The sequence below is a fragment of the Rissa tridactyla genome, chromosome 13 (assembly GCF_028500815.1).
Source record: "Rissa tridactyla isolate bRisTri1 chromosome 13, bRisTri1.patW.cur.20221130, whole genome shotgun sequence".
Classification (NCBI taxonomy): domain Eukaryota; kingdom Metazoa; phylum Chordata; class Aves; order Charadriiformes; family Laridae; genus Rissa; species Rissa tridactyla.
The window spans coordinates 4,620,770-4,638,996 of record NC_071478.1 but is presented as its reverse complement, the minus strand read 5'-3'; the positions used below and the strand labels follow the sequence as shown (position 1 = coordinate 4,638,996).

The window sequence follows — 18,227 nt, the reverse complement described above, 5'->3', positions numbered from 1 at the left end:
AAGGATACATCACCGCAGTAATGTTCAGGAGGAATTTGCCCAGCTCAGGGGTCTGGGGAAGAGCTGCCGCTTGCAAAAAAAAAAAAGCTGGCTGGCCTGAGGACAGGGCAGATGATGGGGACAAGGACAGATGACACCCCCATCCCTGGGCTGCTGGCCCGTCCCGGAGATGTGCCCTGTGCTGTGCACAGGATGCGGCCCCAGGAGGAGGTGGCCGTCCTGGCCTCCCGAGCCACGGCATTGACGGGAGAAAGCCATAAATAGCAGCATTATCGGCTGCGCGCACGCCGAATGGCGCCATAGTTGAGATAATTTGGGCGAAGCAATAAAAGAGGAAAATTAATTAAAGAGCATGTGCTAATTGTAGGGGGAATGTGCCTGGAAATAAGTAGCCTTGGCAGAAACACGGCCAGTGGAGAGGCCCGGGCACCCTCCCCACGCATCCTGGGGCACCCAGGGGGCACCGAGGGCCGAGGCCGGGCACAGCTCAGTGCATGCCCCGGGGAGCCGCGGTGGGCACTGAGGGGAGATGGAGGGGGCTGTGCCCCCCGCCGTGTCTCAACCTGCACTCCTGTGCCCCCCACGGTCCCCCCCCATGTCCCTTAGTGTCCCCCTCGGGCTGTCCCCCGGCGATGACCCGCCGTGCCCCCCCTCAACCCTCCCCAGAGCCCCCCGTGTCCCACCGTGCGCCCCCGCCCCGGCCCGCTGGGAGGCGCTGCAGCTACCGCCGCGGCCGCCAGGTGGCGCCCTTGTAGCGGGCGCGGTGCGGGCGCTGCCCGGTCCCCGGCGGGGCTGAGGCGGGGGGGGAGAGGGATGGGGGGAGAGGGCAGGGAGAGGGGCACGGGGAGAGGAATGGGGAAAGGGATGGGGAGGGGGGCAAGGGAGAGGAATGGGAAGAGGAATGGGGACAGGAACGGGGAGAGGGGCAGGGGGAGGGCAGGGGAGAGGGCAGGAGGAGAGGGGCAAAGGAGAGGGGCTGAGAGGGCAGGGGGAGAAGGACAGAAGGAGGGATGGGAGAGAGGGAGAGGGGACAGGGCAGGGAGAGGGACGGGGACAGAGGAGCCGGGAGAGGGCAGGGGGGAAAGAATCAGAGAGGAGAGGGGCAGGGGGGAGAGGGGCTGGAGGGAGAAGGGCAGGGGGGAAAGGGGCCAGAGGGAGAGGGCAGGCTGCGGGAAGGGGGGAGATGGCCATGAAGCTACATTGCCTGCGGTGATGGGCTTCCGCGCTATCAAACACTTTAAACAATTTGTGAGAATGTGGGAAAGAGACGGGAAGGATCCCGTATCCCCCAGCGGGAGGTGGCTCCTCCTTCCCGGGCTGGCGCAGGCCGGGCAGAGCCAGGCATCGCTGGGATGGCCCTGGCCTCTCCCGCCAGAGGAGGCAGCGACCCTGCACCGGGGGCACGGGGGAGGCGGCAGGACCCCCGCCAGGTTTTCCTGGGCCCCAGGTCCACTTGGTGACAGCTGACAGGGGCTGTGCTGCCTTCCCCTGCATGGGACGGGAACAGAGCTCCGGGAGCAGCCGTCTGGATCTCCACCAGGGTCTTTCTGCTCTGCGCCCAGGGCTGAAGCTGGGCCTGAGCTCCCGGCCAGCCCCAGGGCCTGATGCGTCCCTGCTCGCCCTGATGGCACTGCTGTCCCTCCTGCTGTCCCCCTGCCCATCCTCGGGTCAAGGTGGCTGAGCAAGCTCACCATCACCCAAGCTCACCATCACCCAAGCTCGCCACCACCGCCGGCACGTGGCTCGCGCTGCCGTCGCCCCTCGTCCGCCTAATGGGGCCGGATCACCGCACAAAGGACTTATCATGTGGATCACAAATGGCAGGAAGGCGAGAATAAATTAACGCCTGAAATGGGAGTGTGCTGAAATCTGACTTCTTTTTTTTTTTTTTTAAGTACACAGAAAAGCCCCTTCCATATTTTAATTAAAAGCCTTTCAGAAGAGGAGGCAAGGGGCTGCCATTTACAACGGGCTATTGTCAGGCGCACAAAGCAAACCGGTCTGGAGACAAACTGATTTATTAACCTGCGCCTCGCAGCGCTGCCCGGGGTGGGTGAGCCCTGAGGGGTGGGGGAACGGTAAGACCGGGGTCCCCCTGCTCTCCCCAGGGTGTCCCGGGGCCAGCAGGGCAGTGCCCCGGGGCGACACAGGGGGAGCAGGTACAGAGCATGCCACCCTGCAGCTCCTTCCCTCTGTGCGGCACCGGGCGCACGCCCTCTCCTCTTCCTTACGGCTCCCATTGATTTATTAATGATTTGGCCAAACAGAACCATTCCTCCAAAGCCCACAATTTAATTTGCTCACCAAAGATGCCAAGTTTAGTTTTATTTCTGATTTATGAGCAGGCTCTTCTGCTCCCTCAGCGGGAGAGCGGGGCAGTGATTTACGGGCAGGAGATCAGCTTTGTGGGCGCAGGGAGAAGGTCCCTTTGCTGGGAACCTGTCTCTGATGGTGTCCAACAGCAGATGCCTGGAACATCTCGGGCACGAACAGAACAAGCCATCCTCATTGCTGGCACGGAGAGGACACCTTGGCATCAAACAGCAGAAACCAACTCTCACCCCAAGGAAAGGCCATCCATCCCACCTGAGCTTATTGACCCATCGTGTAAACAAACCTCCCCCTATGCACGGTCCTGAGAGAGGGATGGAAATGAATTCCCATGGGGAGATCCCCCCCTTGCACAGCTTGTGCTCTCACCCTTGGCTAATTACGGCCTCATTAAGCCAAAGGAGAAGCACCTGTCTGGCACCACCAGCAGACCCAACCTCACTACAAATCTCAGTGCCTGCCAGCAGTTTGGGCTTGCTGACTTTTGTGGTTGTGGTGTTAAGAGAGCATCTATTTCTAGCGCTTGGGTTCCCAGAGCAAACTTGGGTGCACCCAAGTAGGGGCAGTGCAGAGGCACCTGATGGTTGCGGTCTCAGAGCCTCCATGGAGTTTGCCATTGACGCCAATGGGGTCAAGATTTCAGCTCCGTGTTTGCAATTGCATCTGGGTTTCGCTGGTTCCGGGTGGATGTGTTTATTGGAGCACCATGTGAGGATCTGCCATGGGAGCCCCCTTCTCCAGCCAGCTCTGGAGGTGGGGGACAGGAGAGAGGAGAGGCTGGAGCAGGGCTCGTGAGGCATCCAGGCTCTCTCTAACACAAACAGCCTTGGCTCTTGCAAATCCTTTCTTTGAACTTTGATTTTCCGTTCATTTGTTCTCCTGCCTGAGGCGTTTTGCAATTGTGGGATTGTGAGCAGCCCTGAGTTTCTCTGAGTGGAAGAGATGAGAAGAACGCGATCATTTCCTAGCTGTTTGTGCTACAGCGTGGTGCCAAGGTCACTTTGGGTGTCTGCCTTACCCTTTTGGACAGTTTTCCTGGCTCAGGTGAACTTCAGGCGGCAGGAAGAGAAGGAGCAGACCTGTCCCTGTGGCAGTGGAGCAGGGTGTGGTTTGAAGGACATTCCTTTTCTTCGGTGTCTTCTGAACTCAAATTGTTGCTTTTTAGTGGAATCTCAGGATTCCTGCAAAGTGCAAGTGGTGGCACCAGGACAGTACCTGGGCTGCCAGGTGGGGCCAAGCCCTGGGATGGCTGAGGAGCCGCTTCTATGTGCAGAAGGTGGCTCCAGCACCATGAGATCTGCTGCAGTGAGAGGAGCTGAGAGTTTTGGGGCTGGGGTGGTGAAGGACTACGAGTGACAGCTGCAGGAGCACTTGTCCTGGGTTTGCTGGCATCCGTGTCCACGGGTAGTGGAGGCAGCCCGTCCGAGCGTGGGGATCTCTGCGGCGGCGAATGGTGTCAGGTAAGACAGTGGGGACCAGTGTGATGGTGACCGAGGGAGCTGCTTCCTTTCACATTTGTCCTCTTTGCGGTTTTGGAGGCAAAGCAGCACCTGTGGTTTGGGAGTCCGGGGCAACACTTCAGTACTGCCTGCCCCTCCGTGGCGGGGGTGGCCCCAGGGATGCTATCTGGTGTGTCACAGCCTGGCAGGAGCCCCCGAGCTCTTCCACGTGCAGAGACGTGCACGTGTCTGCACGGCAGCTCAGGGTGTTACCTGTTCCTTAGCAGGAATACTAAAACGCTGCGCTTGCTTGGTCTGCAAATACCCGTCTGCACAACGTACCCGAAGGGGCAGCTTCAGCCTTTCTGCGCTCAGAAGCGAGTCGCGGCCAGCGGCGCTGGGGTCCCTCCAGCGCAGACGCGGCACCGCTCTGCTGGCAGGTCATCGCTTTCCCCCAGGAAAGGAACCGAATGCTCGAAGCCCTTCAGATGTCGGTGTGGTCAGTACGACAGGATATGGGGCAACTTGGGGCAGAAACCATAAAGCTCTCTATTTATTTATTTTTTTGGTGGGGAAGCAAAGGGGGTATTTCTGGACAGGTTTCGTTACTGCCCAAGCGCTACTGGCTGTGCCCCATTCTTCTGTTTAAGTTATTTGAGTTCTTCAGAGACCAGCCCTGTTAAGTCATTTAAAAATACAGTCCTAAACCAGTCTGAATTTGGGGATTTTCCTGGCGGCGATGCGCTGTGAGCGTGTTTGCTGTGGCAATTCCCACCAGGGTCAAAGGTGCTGGCTGTGTCAGGTTAGAGGGGGGAGAAAAAAAAAAAAAAAAAACCCAAAACAAAGCTGAAAAAGTTTAACCAGCAGCTTCCGGATGGCGATTTTTCCCACCTTCCCGGCGCCGCTGGGTGTTTGTAAAACACGCATTTTTGTATTTTTTTTTTAAATAAATCAATTGCACTGAGGCTCTGCGCCCCTTCCCCGGCGGAGGCCTGGCGGGGGGGGGGGGGGGGGGGCGTCCCACGACCCGCATGGGGGCGATGCCCGCTGTGGACCCGGTGTGTGTGGGGGGGGGTGGCCGCCCCCTCCATCCTACCCCCCCCCCCCCCCGCTCCCTCCATCCGTCCCCGCGGAGCGCGGGCGGGGCGAGGCGGCGGCGGGGCCGCCCCCGGCGGTGGGAGGCGGACGGACGGGCTCCTCCGCTCCCCTCCGCGCCTCTCCGCGCCCCTCCGCGCCGCCGGTCTCCCCCAAGATGGCCGCCGACGTGGGATCGATGTTTCGATACCGGACGCGGTTTGATGTCCGCCGGCTCCAGGTTGGTGGCGGCGGCGGCGGCCGCGGGGCTGGCGGCGGGCGGGGGTGGGGGGGGGATCCGGGTGGCCGCCCCCATCCCTCCCTCTTCCCCCCCCCCCCCCCCGGCTGCCTCCCGCCCGCCCTCCCTCCGCCCGCCCTTCCCCATCGATAGGTATCAGAAATTGATCCCCGCCGCCGCCGCTCTTTGTTCGGCGCCGCCCGGGAGCATGGAGCAGCGCTAGCGGCAATGGAGCCGCGCCGCCCCGGCCCCCGCCCCGCCGCCCCCGAGGTGACAGCGGGGCCGGGGGGGCGGCCGCCGCTCCGCCCCGGCGGGAGGGGAGGGAGGGAGGGAGAGGAGGGAAGTTGCGCGGGATGAAGTTGCGGGGAGCGCGGTCCCCCCGCGCCGCTCCGCCAAGTTTCTTGCCGTCCCCGCCCCGCGGAGCGGAGCCGCAGGTGCCGGCGGGCTGCAAAGTGTCCCCGGTGTGCGTGTCGTTCCCCCACCCCGCCGCCTCCCCCGCGGTAACGGGGCCGGCTCCGTAACTGCATCCCCCGCTCGTGGCTGGAGCCGGGCGCCGGGAGGGCAGAGACTCTTCCGTGAGCCGGTGGATGCGCGGTAGCCCCGGGGATGGCGGAGCGGGGCTGCCCGGAGCCCCGCCGCGCTCCCATTGTTATTCAGGGCCGGGGGTTGGCGGCGCCGGTGCCGGGGCTCGGTCAGCCCTGAATGACAAGGAAAGGCGACCGGCATCGGCCGGCTGGTGGTCCAGCGAGCCGGCTGGGGCGAGGGCTGGGTGCCGGCGTTCGGGACGTGTGATGGATGCGGCGGGAGAGAGATCCTTTGTGGCTCTGGGCAGGTCACGGCTGCCGTATCCCGCCGTAGTGCCCTCGGTCTGTGAAATTAACGGTAAGTCCTTTGTTAACGCGGACGAGGGAAGGTTTGGCAGGGGATGCTGACAGTTTGTGACCTTAAATACGCACCTATGTAGCGGGGAGGCGGATAATTAACACAATAGCTCTCCCAACATAATGGGATGAAACCCAACCTGGATCTACTACAAAAGCCGAAACGCTCATTTACATGGATATTAAATGGGTTTATCCCTGTAGGATATTACGGAGTTTAAAATGCAGCATGCTTCATAGGGGAGTAAACAAATTGAAATGCGATTTATGGGGCTTCGGTACTGTATCAACAGTTCCAGCATTTAATACATTTCGGCTTTTAAGCAGATTACGTGCTACATCTGTGATACGCGACCCTAAAAGTAATGCAGGTACCGTGGCCGGTCGGCTTGCCATGACTGCTCATTTATGGCATTGTGGTCGGAAAGGGATTACGGGTCTAAGCGCTTCGGATACAAAAGCATTCCTCGCTACATCACGCTAATGACTTTTCCTGGGTGCGCGCAGACCTTTATTTAAAGACAAATATTGGCAGCTACTTTTCTGTGGGTTTGTCGGTGGAGAGACGGGGAGGGGGGGGGACTTTGCCGGAGGGAGAGGTGGGCTGGGAGCTGGGAGGTGGGCAGCTCTGCTTCCCCACCGTTCCGCTTGGCCGGGTGGCTGTGGCTGGGTGCGGAGCTGGAGAGGGAGCAGTGGGGATTGACTTCTGTCCAGGCAGCAGTTCCGCCGCCTCGCCGGGATCACAGTGGGAAAGGTGACCTTGTGCCAGCTTGGCCTAATGCCCTCTATTAAAAAAAAAAAAAAAAAAAAAAAAAAAAAAAAAAGAGGAAAAAGAAAAAAACCAAAAAAAAAAAAAAAGGGAAACAATCCATTTATTCTTCTTCCTTGAGCCTTTTCCTTTTTTTTTTTTCTTTCCCCCCCCCCCCCTCTTCCTTTTTAATGCATGTGTCTGAGCAGCTCTGCTGGCCTGGGGCTGGCCGGGAATGGCAGAGTTTGAGCAATCCTGATGAATGGTGGGCATATGTAAAACATGTAGATAATGTGCTACTCGGCAGCACTTTGATGGAAACGGTGTTGAGCCTTTTTACAGCAAATAGTCTCGGAAATGAGAAGAGATAAAATTCTATCAAAGATAATACCAGACATATTTCACTGGGTTATGAGATTGTTTTATTGTGTACATTACTAATGCAGTATTTTTTTTACAGCTTTCTTGTGTATAATAGTCATAGTGGGATTCGTGCCGTTATGGGTTTTTTGTGTTTTAATTTGCTCTCGGTTTATTATGTTCCGGTTAGCATTGTATGGATTACATGCCCCGCGTGCCGGATGCCGTTTTAATCTAACCCGTTCTGTGTTAAAATGGCAAAAAAATGGGAAGAGTTGTGAGCTACTGATTTGGGATAATAAATACAACCGCAAGTGAGGGGAGAGAGACCGATTATAGCCATCTTTTATAAATGTCTTCACATCTCATTATGCAGATGAGCTCTGGCTACACGGCTCCAGTGTTTGGTTCCACAAATAAAATGCACTTTGTTTTATTTCCCGTAATGCAAATGCTCTCCGCGTGCCGGGAGCGGAGTTGGGCAGAAACTTTGGTGGTGGCGGCGGCGGCTCTGCCGGATGGCGATGTGCCGGCAGCCTTGGAGGGCGGTGTGGCTGATGGAATGGGTTTTTTTTTTTGTTTTTTCTTTTTTTTTTTCTTTTGCTGTTCAAGGTTTAGGGGAGGGGAAAAAAAAAATAAAATAATGTGGATGTGATTAAAATATTATAACCTTATGATATTCTGAAGTGCATAAATTTTACATATCAGCTACAGAGGGAGTTTAGACATCCATTAAATGATATGACAGCTTGACTTATCTAAATGTGCTATCATTTAACAATGTGTCAAAATTCTTCTTTATATAGACGACAGCAGTAAATAAGCTATCAGTCCTCTTGGCTGAAGCTTAATTCCTGGAGCCTGGACTAGTAAACTTAACTGCACTCTTGCAGAGCAGCCCATGGGCAGGATAACCTCGGGGGGGGAGGCCGAGGTGTTTCTGGGGCTGTGAGCCGGGGGGGGACTTCACTTCTGCAAATTCCCTGGGTCTCCTGTGGTTTTTTGGGCTCTTATGGAGAGACTGGTGGGATCTTCCACTTTCTTCCCGCATCTCCGTCACCCAACGCTCTCCGTTCCCGCTCCTGCTCCACGGAGGGTGGGGTGGTGCCTGTGGTCACCGTGTCCGTGGGGAAGAGTGGGGGGAGCCCAAGGGGGCTCTGGGTGCCCCCAACTCAGAGGGATTTCATCCCTCCAAGCGGAAATCTCAGGCTTTGTGCGAGTGCAGCCCATGCTCGGGGCTGGCTGAGGAGCGTTGTGGGGCTGTGAGTGTATTTCGTGCTTTCCAATGGCTCCAGCTGCTCCTTGTGCGTCAGGGTGTGGGCTGCGGAATTGTCCTGTTTGAACAATTAATAGGAATTTAGGGGCAGTGGCACTAACGAAGCCTGGTTCTCTGCAGCTGCCTGCCTCGGGACTGGGTTGTCTGGTGGTTGTGTGTTCCCCTTGAGATGCTACCAGTGACCAAGGTGTTCATGATGGCACTCTTCATGCGGATTCTCTGCCGTCTCCTATTGTGGCTGTGCTCTGTAGCCCATCTCTTGGCAGGGGCACTAGCGACGTTTCTTTCCTTCGCCCGGGAGCCCTGTTTCCTTAGAGATCCAGGGCTATGGCAGCTAGAAATACTTGTCCCTTCCATGTGGCACCAAGGAGGTTCAGCTGAACTGACCACCAAAGCGTAGCTGATGCTCCAGCATGGCCCGTTAAAACCTCAGTTGCCGGGGGACCTACGTGTCTCTGGATGTCACTATCGTTGACCACTTTGTGGTGTCCCCTTCCTCTACCCCTCTACCACAGCTCCCTCTTTGGGACAGGCTGAGGTGCAGCGTCCATCCTGCATCCCACTGTTTCTCCCCCCCCCCCGCCAAATCCTTCATTAGAAGCAAATACTTGATATTTCTAATACTTCCAGTTTCTTTGTGAAGGGGAGAACAAGATGGCCCATGTTCCTGGTTCCACCTGCTGTTGGGTCTCAGCTTTGTGCATTGGCGGAAAGTCGGACTGTGAAGTTCCTGAAGTGAAATGTGGTTTTTTTGGTGGTGGTTTTTTTTTTTTTTTTCCTGTGGCTGAATAATTGAGATGCTGCCAGACAAGAGGAGAGCTGCAGAAAATGAGAGTTTATCTTTAGCTCCACAGCTCTCACTTTAGAAACTGGTGACCCCAATTCCAGCCTGAAGAGTGACTTCTTCCCTAATTAATAAATCCATTAATTAATTGTGTGCGTGCTGCAGCCCATTAGAGATGTACGCGCTGGCCTCCTGATCCAGTTTAGTGGATTGTCTCTGTGGCCTTGGAAGGGGAGGAGGGGGGAGGGATTGTGACCAAGAGGCAAATAGGGGACAGGGATGGAAATATAATTTGATTTTTATGGGACCAGAGGGAAGGGTAGCAGCCCTGCCACCTCCTGGTGGGTTTATCCAGCTTGGAGATGGACCTGGGGACAGGGACAGAGCGCTTGGGGGTTGTGGTGCCCACCGAAACGGGGGAGAGTGTGGAGGGGGGCGTTCGTGGGGTTTGACTCGGACCAACCTGGGCGGCGGAGGAGCCTCCTGCGTCGATGCCCCGCGTGGCTCGATGGCAAGAGCGGAGCCATTTCGTTGGGGTCCCCGGGCTGCGCCGACATCTCCCGCTGCCTGGCGGGCGGCGAGTTTGGCGGGGCTCAGCAGGGCTTTTGTGCTGCAGGTGGAGCTGAATGTTAAAAACGTTTGGTGATCCGTATTATTATTTATGACCAGATTAAGCAAACAGTGCACTCCCAGCCTGCGAGTCCTTTAGGAGGTACTTGCTTAACTAGATAACCTCAGCGGAGCATGCAGAACGCGCTATTCATCTCCCTCCATATGTTGGCACCGGAGCTGCTCCCTTCAGTTAATTTTTCTTGCTGTCTGCAGAGACTTCAAATAAAAATGCAGGCATAATTGTTGTGTGCGCTGGTCCCATAGCTACTGTTTTCTCTGCTGAATGGAAAGTTAACTGTTGGCAAAAGAAGCACCATCTTTAAATGCAGAAGGCTTTGCTTGCCTGTGGATTTGAGGGATGGAGCGGCCCGTCTCCTCCCCCGTTTTCCCTTCCTATTTTTGCTGGTTGGAGAAAAATGGTGTATTTGGGTTCCCGGTGGTGGCTGCCTGTCCCGTGGGACGGCGGCAATGCTGTTCCCTTCCTCCCTTGGGCGCCGGTGCAATCATGGTGCTGTACGTCCCCGGCTGTGGGAATTCCCATGTCTTAAATTTCAGGGAATTATCCCGGGAGCTGCCGACACGACATGGCAAATTGAAAACGCGGGGCCATTGTTTGCAGGGAGGGAGGGCAATGGCGAGCTGCAGCATCCTGCTCCTACAACAGCCTGCCTTGAAACCAAATTAATTTAGGGTTCAAAAGTGAGGGTCTGTGCTCCCCCCTTGCCAGACCTTGAGATAGAAACCACACCGCGGCTCGCCCGCTGTGTTAATGGTGTAGCAGATCCCCTCTCGGATTGGAAAAGGCACATCAGAGGCATCCATTCCCCCCAAAAAAAGCCTGGGTGAAGTTTCTCAGAACGTTTTGTACCATCCTGCTCCTATTACCGAAAGATGTAATTCCCCAACTTGGGAGATAATAAGCAGGTATTGACTTCTGCTGGGGTCATTATCAAGATTTATTCAGTCAATATGGCTTCTTGGGTCAATAAATCTTGAGGTTGATAAAGGAGGAATATATACTTGCAGACTTTATTAAAAAGTTTTCCCCTTTTGTAACACTTTCCCATGCGTGTTGCATTAGGATCTGTGACAGAGTTTTCTTTAATTACCTTTTTTTTTTTTTTTTTTTTTTTTGGTGGTGCATGCTTTCCTGCAGCTTTTGGTGTGTCTTGCCAAGACAGCAAAACCTGGGAAGTGACAGCAAAACCTGGGAAGCAGGATTTGTCCCTGTGGTGGGTCTGGCTTGCTGGAGCTCACTGTCTTGCTAAAATCTCCTTCTTCTGGCTCGGCTTTGGTGATGGGGGGGGGGCTTGGGGAGAGTGGGGTCCGTGGGTGCCTCACCCCATCATCTCAGGGCTTGGTGGGTGGGGAGGATGGGACTGGGCATGAGGCTTTTCTACAGGAGGGTTAAAACTGAGGATTCCTGGCCCCAGCCCGCTGTAAAAATAATGGGATTGTGTCCCCTTCCCCATCGCAGGCTGAGAAATCTCTGTTATTCGGGATGGAGTGAAACAGCTACGGTGCTCTGCGCTGGGCTGGGCTCTGTCCCACCGCCCACTTGCTGCCTTGAGCCATGGCTTTGTGCCTCAGTCTCCCCGCTCGCGAGGCACAAGGGCTGGAGTATTCCTCCAAACCAGCATCTTGGGGCAAATCGCCCCGAAAAGGGACCTGGCAGCATCCTGGCGGTTGTGCCCGTGCCCTGGGTGTGCGGCTGTGCGCTTGTCCATTGCCTCTGTCAGCGAAGGGCCCTCGGAAGGGTTGCGTGTGCCACTTCGGTTGCCCATGCAGAGGATTTCGGGGGGCAGGCATCTCTGCAAAGAGGTCCAGGCTCTATCAGTGCAATGAAGATCCAGCTCTTGAAGCCAGCAAGCCGCCAGCCACAGGGGGTCATCAGCAAAAATCTAACCAAAAGGCTTCAATAGCCTGGAAAGCTGAAGTGCTCGTTATTTACCGCAGTGCTTGTTAATGAGCAGGGGCGCAGCAGCATCCGTCCCTTCCCAGCCATCCCCGGCCAGCGCCGGCACATCCCGGCTCGGCTTTGGGGTGATGGGGAGCCCCGGATGAGGCAGGCAATAACTGCTCACCCCCGGCTCGCAGGCAGGAACCCCGTCGGAAGGGCAGCGTGCGATGATGATGACGGGCTCCTTCAACTTCATCCATATAATTAACACGATTTATTTTGGCCGTGTCTGCCAAAGAGCTGCTTTGCAGCATTCCCGCCGTTGGTGGTTTTTCTCTTAAGTTGAGCTTCCCGATTTCACGCAGCTGAACACGCTGAAACCTCCTTCCAAAATGGTTTCAGTGGTCTCTCTTTTTTTCTTTCTTTTTCTTTTTTTTTTTTTTTCTTTAATACGGCCTTGCTGTGTAATTATTTTTTTGACTACTTTGGTGTAGCACTTAATGATTTCCCCAAAGCTGCAACAGGACCCCAGAGTATTGATTTAGCTGCAGTTTAAGCGACTCGCCACTAACGCATGGCCGTTTTAATATTAATTGCTTGGCGTGTGCGTGCTAGCGAGTTCTTCTGCAAGACGGATTTCTAAAAAAGTAAATAACCAATTTGAACCCCATGTAAATATTCCTCTGGTGGGAGCTGTGCCGTGCGTCAGCCGCTCCGAGCACGCTGCCGTTGCCTTTGGTAACGCTCCTGCAGTTTTACACCGAAGTCAGGACCTCGGGCATCCTTTGTTTTCTTCCGTCGGGATAACATAATAAAGTATTACCTGGCCCTGGCAGCGGGTCTTGTAATGTGCGGTGTAAGCACAGCCGCTCGTCGGCGCCGGAGCTGGCGTGTTATTGCTTAGCCTGGCTGCAGAGGACATTTATTCTTTATTAATCACGCCGACAGGGAGAGCTGCCTTCGTCTGCGGCTCTCAGAGAGGTTTGCAAACATTGCTTCATCCCCGGGAGCTGGGTAATTATTACCCCTCTCGTCCCCCGGTTTGTCGGCAGAGGGGGGAGCGGTGAGCTCTCCCCTTGGGGGAGCGATGTTGCTAAATGCCCCCCATGATGCCCACATGGGATGCGGCAGCGTGCGGTGGCTGGGAGGGGGTGATGGGGAGGACGGTGCCCTCCAGGAGGAAGGCTCCTGGCGACCGCTGCCTGTACCCCCCCAGGATAGTGGCTCGCCAGGCTCCCTGGTGGGGCAGAACATCACTCTGCGTCCCATGAGGTCCCCTCAGTGGCACCTTGTGGCCCTGAATTCAGCGCCCGAGGTGCTGGTGGAGCCTCCTCCACGAGGTCTCTGCCCTGGTGAGCGTTTGCTGATGCCGCATTCGTTGTGGGGGAGCGGGATGCCCTGGCCGTGCTGCTCCAGTTCCCTTTCCCTGGCACCGGTGATGGGCTGTGATCTGCTGGTCCCGACCCCCTCCTGGCTCCCCAAATCCCAGCCCTGGCAGAGGCGAGGGTTGTCTGGGGCTGGTGAGTGCCCGGGGCCGGTGGGACCCAGCCCAGGGCATGGCTCCGGCGCCCAGGGCATGGCTCCGGCATCCAGGACGGCAGTGGCCATCCAGGGCCAGCAGCTTTGCCCGCTCCATTCTCTGCTCGGCGCACGCCGCAGAGGTAGCGGCGTCTCCTGCCACTGCACTTTTCTTTCAAATAAAAGCAGCTAATTAACATTATTCTTTAATTATTGCCTTTATCAACAAGGGGTCTGGTTTATACCAGCAGGATAGTCGCTTTCCCTTCCACTACCCAAGCGAATGCTTCAATTCCTGTTGCTTTTGAAATGAATTTGATGTCATCTGCCCATTGTCACTTAATGGGGACACTTGGGTAATGATTGCGCGCTCCAGCCCTGTTAGCAGCACTGCGAGCGTGTAATTTAGCCCCTTAGGCAACGGTACTTTTGAAATCTCTGGATAGTTTTGAACTCTCTGTTCTTAATTAAATATGCAATTTTTCACGGTAACCAGGTTAATTCTTTTGTGTTGTGTTGTAATACTGTTAGGAATTTTCATAGTTCTTATTAAACATTATTCAGGCATTGTGAATTCCATAATTAAAAAAAATGAAAAGAACAAAGCTTGATTCACTTCTTTCTTTTCCCTGGTTAATTTATCAAATGAATTTTGCAAATTTTTCTTTTTCTCCCCAGACGGCGTGCCAAGTGTTTTAAAGGGGAAGGATTTAATTGCTCTGTAGGGATTGGTTGGTTATGAAGGATTTGGCTGTTTGATTAGTAAACCCTATTGGGAATGGTTTAATGCTCCATGATCTTAAAAATTGTCTGATTGTTAGGCTCTCCAAGGATGTTTTCTCTTTTCCTTATGTACGGCAACAGCTTCACACAAGTGTGATTATTAGATAGCGAGGAGGGAGCAGAGGGGTAGATGGCCGGTGCCGGGTGAGCCTGCCTGCCCCAGCACCGCCGATGGAGCCACCGCGGTCCCCGGAGCTGGATGATGATGATGGTGAGACAAACCAGCGGTTGTTTACGTGCATCCCTGCCGATTGCGGGAACGGACCGCTGGCTGTGCCGGGAGGGGGCTGCTGCTGGGTTGGATCCTGGGCTCAGTTTCTCTTCCAACACTCGTTTCCCATTATCTATCTTGTAATATAATGAAGTGATATAGAAGATGTGATTTACCAAGAGGCAAACCCCTCTGCCTTCTCTGAGCCTGAATCACCCTGGTACCCCACCGGGCAGCATCCCCGTAAGGATGCCCAGGTGCAGGGGGAGGCCTGGCCGGGGGTACCGTGCAGCCCTGGGGCCGGGTGCGCAGCTCCGTGTGCGAGGAGGGATGCGGGGCTGCAGCTGCCAGGGGTTTAATCCAGGTACCCTGGGACAGGGGGGCTTGGAGAGCCCCAATCTGGGAGTTACGTGGGCGATTAACCTGCTCAGACTCCGGAGCCTGGGGATGTCCAGCCTGAAGCCTTTAACTGGGGAGGCTTTAAAGGGAAAAACAACATGAAAATGCACTGTTTATGTTTTTTTCTCTGGCGGGGATGGTACCCCGTACCCAGTTCCCGATGCTTTTTTATTTCTCCCATCCCTGCGTAAGAGGGGGCTGTGCCCTGCCCTCGCACCCCCAGCCCCAACGCCTTCGACTGAGATTTGGATGCAAAATCGATGGAGGTGACGTCTGTGCGCTGACGTCGGGACCACGGGGACGGGCTGTGACTCCGGCTCTCCCAAACTCCTGCTGGGGAGGAGCCCGGCATTCGCTTCCAGGGCGGCTGGGGAGCATCCCTGTGGGTGCTGCCGCTGCCCACGGCTCTCTGGGTTATTTTTAAAGTGTGTTTAGTCTTAATATAGGAAAAAAAAAGGTAGTCAATATCTAGTGTTTCTAGCCATGCCATGTCAGCTGGGGTCCCCTGGCTTTCTCTGAGGTTGTGGGGTGAAGGATGGCGATGGGGTCGTTATTATACAATGGAAAAGCTCTGGGGTGGTACTGGCACCCAGCGGTTTTTTTTGGGGGGGGGGGCAGGAGGGGTTTTGCCTCCCGCCTGACACGTGGAGCATCCCCAGGGATGCCGCTCGCTGGGAGATGGCAGCCCAGCCGGGATCGATTGCGGCCGGTCTGAGGGCGCTCCCCAGGGCTTATTCGGGTTTTAAGGGGAGGTCAGAGAGTCATTAAACTTATAAATATATTACAATTTAAGAGAAGAGCTGTCGTTACCTTTGAGCTTGGTTTCTGTGGCGCCAATCTTTCGCTGTTCTGGTTCAAGCCTTTACGCCGGGTGGATCAACAGGGCTGGTGCTGCCTGCGGCCGGGGCGGCACCTGGCAGATTGGGGCAGAAAATCAGTTCATCAGTGCGGGGCAGGGGTTCTTTGCTTCGAAAAGCATCAAAACCTGCACTTAAAACTGCTACTTCTTCCCTCTCCTGCCCCCAAAACTTGCAGAAAGACGTTGATTTGAGGTTTGGGGACCCAAGTGAAGCTGCTGCGGCGGAGATCCCGGCGCGCTCCGGCTGCTGGCAGCGGTGCAGGGTGGGAGGCTGGGGCTTCTCTGGGTCCTGGGTGCTTCTGGGTGAACAGGGATTTTTTGGGGAGGTGCAGGTCAGTGGCGTGCGGGTGCTTGGACTCGGCGCTGGGGACCCGGCAGAGCCTGGTGCGTGCCAGCTGGGTGTCCCTGGGCACGGTGTGACCACAGAGAAACGTCACCAACCCATAAAGCACGATCCAAGAGACAACCCGCAGGGTAACGTCCAGCGGTGGCACCATCCCAGTGCGGTGTCTCCATCATTGTGTTGAGCAGTGCGGGCAAGGAATGCAAGCGGGGCTTAAAAATAATGGTTAAAACTTAAAAAAATCCCAATTTCTGCCCCATTTTCTCTGTTCCGCCACGGTTCTTTGCAGCAGATGTGGCAATGTCAGGCTACGGCTAAAGCAGGGATGTGGAACCGCTTGTTTTTCGTCTCTCACCTCTATAAATTTTGCTTAACGGCGGGGACTGGCCGTGTCCACACCTCTGCCTGGGCTCCATTGCAGCGCCGGTGTGGGGCTGCTCCTGGTGGCGCCGTGCTGAATCCAGAAAGTCATTTTAAAAACAAAAAAAAAAAAAAAAAAAAGGGAAAAAGGACTAGACATTTGCAAGGCGAAGCCGGTAATGTATTCCCAGGCATGACACAGAGTGGCAGCGTGTCGTGAACCGCGTCCCCGGGGACCCCTGGGTCTGTGATATTGGCTTTAACCCCCACCGGCTCCGGTCGGGGCGTAAATTCATCAGGCTTACGGGTATTGCTCTCGGACTACTGAATAATTTACAGTTGCAGAGCCCAGCCAGGTTCAGGTCATCGGGGTTCATGGGTTAATAACAGGTTTGGTTTTTGTTGTCAGCAGCTGCCTTGATAACATATGAAAGAATCCTATTCTGTTGATTAGATTTTGAAATGGATCAATTTTTAATCAGCAGAACATCTGACTCACTCAATAAAGAGTAGTGTGGTGGAGACAGGACGAGGGTCTCGTTATTTACAGGATTGTTTGTTTTTACTAATACGCAAATCCTCGCCGGGGCCTGGAGCCTGCCCCCCCAGCCTTCCCTCGTCCCGGCTCCCCCAAAATAAATGGTCGGGATTATCTGCAGCCTCGCGCCAGGTATTTGATTCATCTACTGATTCGGTAGGAAATCCATGATGCTGTTTAAGAGATCCGAGGGCACGCTGGAGCTTTGATTTAGCTATCTGTTGTTATCGATGGAAAAACATTTACTTACCCATCACCAAATCTTATGTATAAAAGCACTTTTGGTGGTGGTGGGGGGAAGACGACAGGGACTCACCCCTTCCCGAGCATCCCTGCGGGGTGTCCCCTCCCTGAGGGCCACCAAGAGGCACCTTCAAGATGAGTTTGTGGGTGCTGGGGGAGCAGGGGACAAACCTCAGCAGGATGCGGGAAGGTCCCAGCCACGTTTCTGGGGGGGAGCAAAGTTTCAGGGGGGATTAACTTTGATTTCATCGTTAATAGCAGAAGAGCTGCATTCCTATTAAAAGTTAAGTACTGTGTAGGGACCTGGGCCGATACTCCCCCCCCCCCAGTTTTATCTTTTTGTTTACTTGGGGCACAAAAAGCATCCCAAACTTCACATATTGCATTGCACCTTGATAACCGCCCGCGTTTCTTTTTGTAAAGATATGCATAAAATACGGGGTTTTTTCCTGAAGTAGAATTCGCTGGGTCAAAATTTGGACTTGAAGCAAGCGTTAAAAACCACCATAACAGGACTCCCTGTAAATTAAACTCTGTTTTTTTTAATAAGAGGAAAGGTAAATCTCGTAAAGACAACATTTTGCAAAGAGCGTCGCCGGAGTCCAGCTGACCGCGGCGCTGGCTGGGGGCGGCCTGTTGCTGGCACATATCGATATAGATAAGAACTCGGTCACGACGGGAATTTGCATGGGTTTTTGCCCTGGGTGCTTTGGGATTTTACTTTTAAAATTTGGGCCTTCTGGCAGTCTCCTTAGCCTAAATAAATATTTTCCCTTTTGCCGCGGATCAATTAAGATCCTGGCTGGGGGGGGGCTTGCTCCTGGCAGGGTTTGGGTTTTTTTTTTTCCCCCTCCATTTTTCTTTTTTTTCTTGAAAGAGTTGCCTCTTATTTAAAAATACGTGTCTATATGGATTTATATATATAGTTGTTGCTTATTATGAATTTATATAGATATAAATATGTAGGGATTTTGGTTGATTTGATGAGGTAGTGGTTCAAGCACCAGGAAAAGCGCGCTGAAGCCTTGGGCTTCCCTGACCTTCACCGAGCACCAGCCACGCTCCGAGGTCTCCTCCGGGGCTTCTCAGCGCCCGCTGTTATTGCAGCACCACGAGCCCAGGGGCTCATTTCTGTAACCTGGAAATAACTCCGCAGGTAATAGGTGTTTGCCAATGGCCGCAGTGACGGCTCAGGGGCTCTCGCGCCCGTCAGCGGGCACGGGCGATGTGTATCAGTTTCCGCTAAAAACATTAGCGACACCAGAAGGTTAAATATGCATATTATATCATCCCTGGCGGTTTTATTTTCAGGAGAGCAATGGGTGTCACG

General features: G+C 54.8%; 1 protein-coding gene across 4 annotated transcripts in view; it reads left to right on the top strand.

Moving 5' to 3' along the window:
• Positions 1–4,988: 4,988 nt before the first annotated feature.
• CUX2 (cut like homeobox 2) overlaps positions 4,989–18,227 on the top strand; it is a 66,681-nt gene continuing 53,442 nt past the window's right edge. For 2 of the 4 annotated variants that reach the window (XM_054219986.1, XM_054219978.1), the window contains exon 1: positions 4,989–5,085. In XM_054219986.1, coding sequence (XP_054075961.1) covers positions 5,023–5,085 — 63 coding nt within the window. In that variant the 5' untranslated portion in view covers positions 4,989–5,022. Of the gene's footprint in view, positions 5,086–5,520; positions 5,965–18,227 lie in introns of those variants that run through there. The other 2 variants (XM_054219985.1, XM_054219984.1) reach the window with 2 other exon arrangements.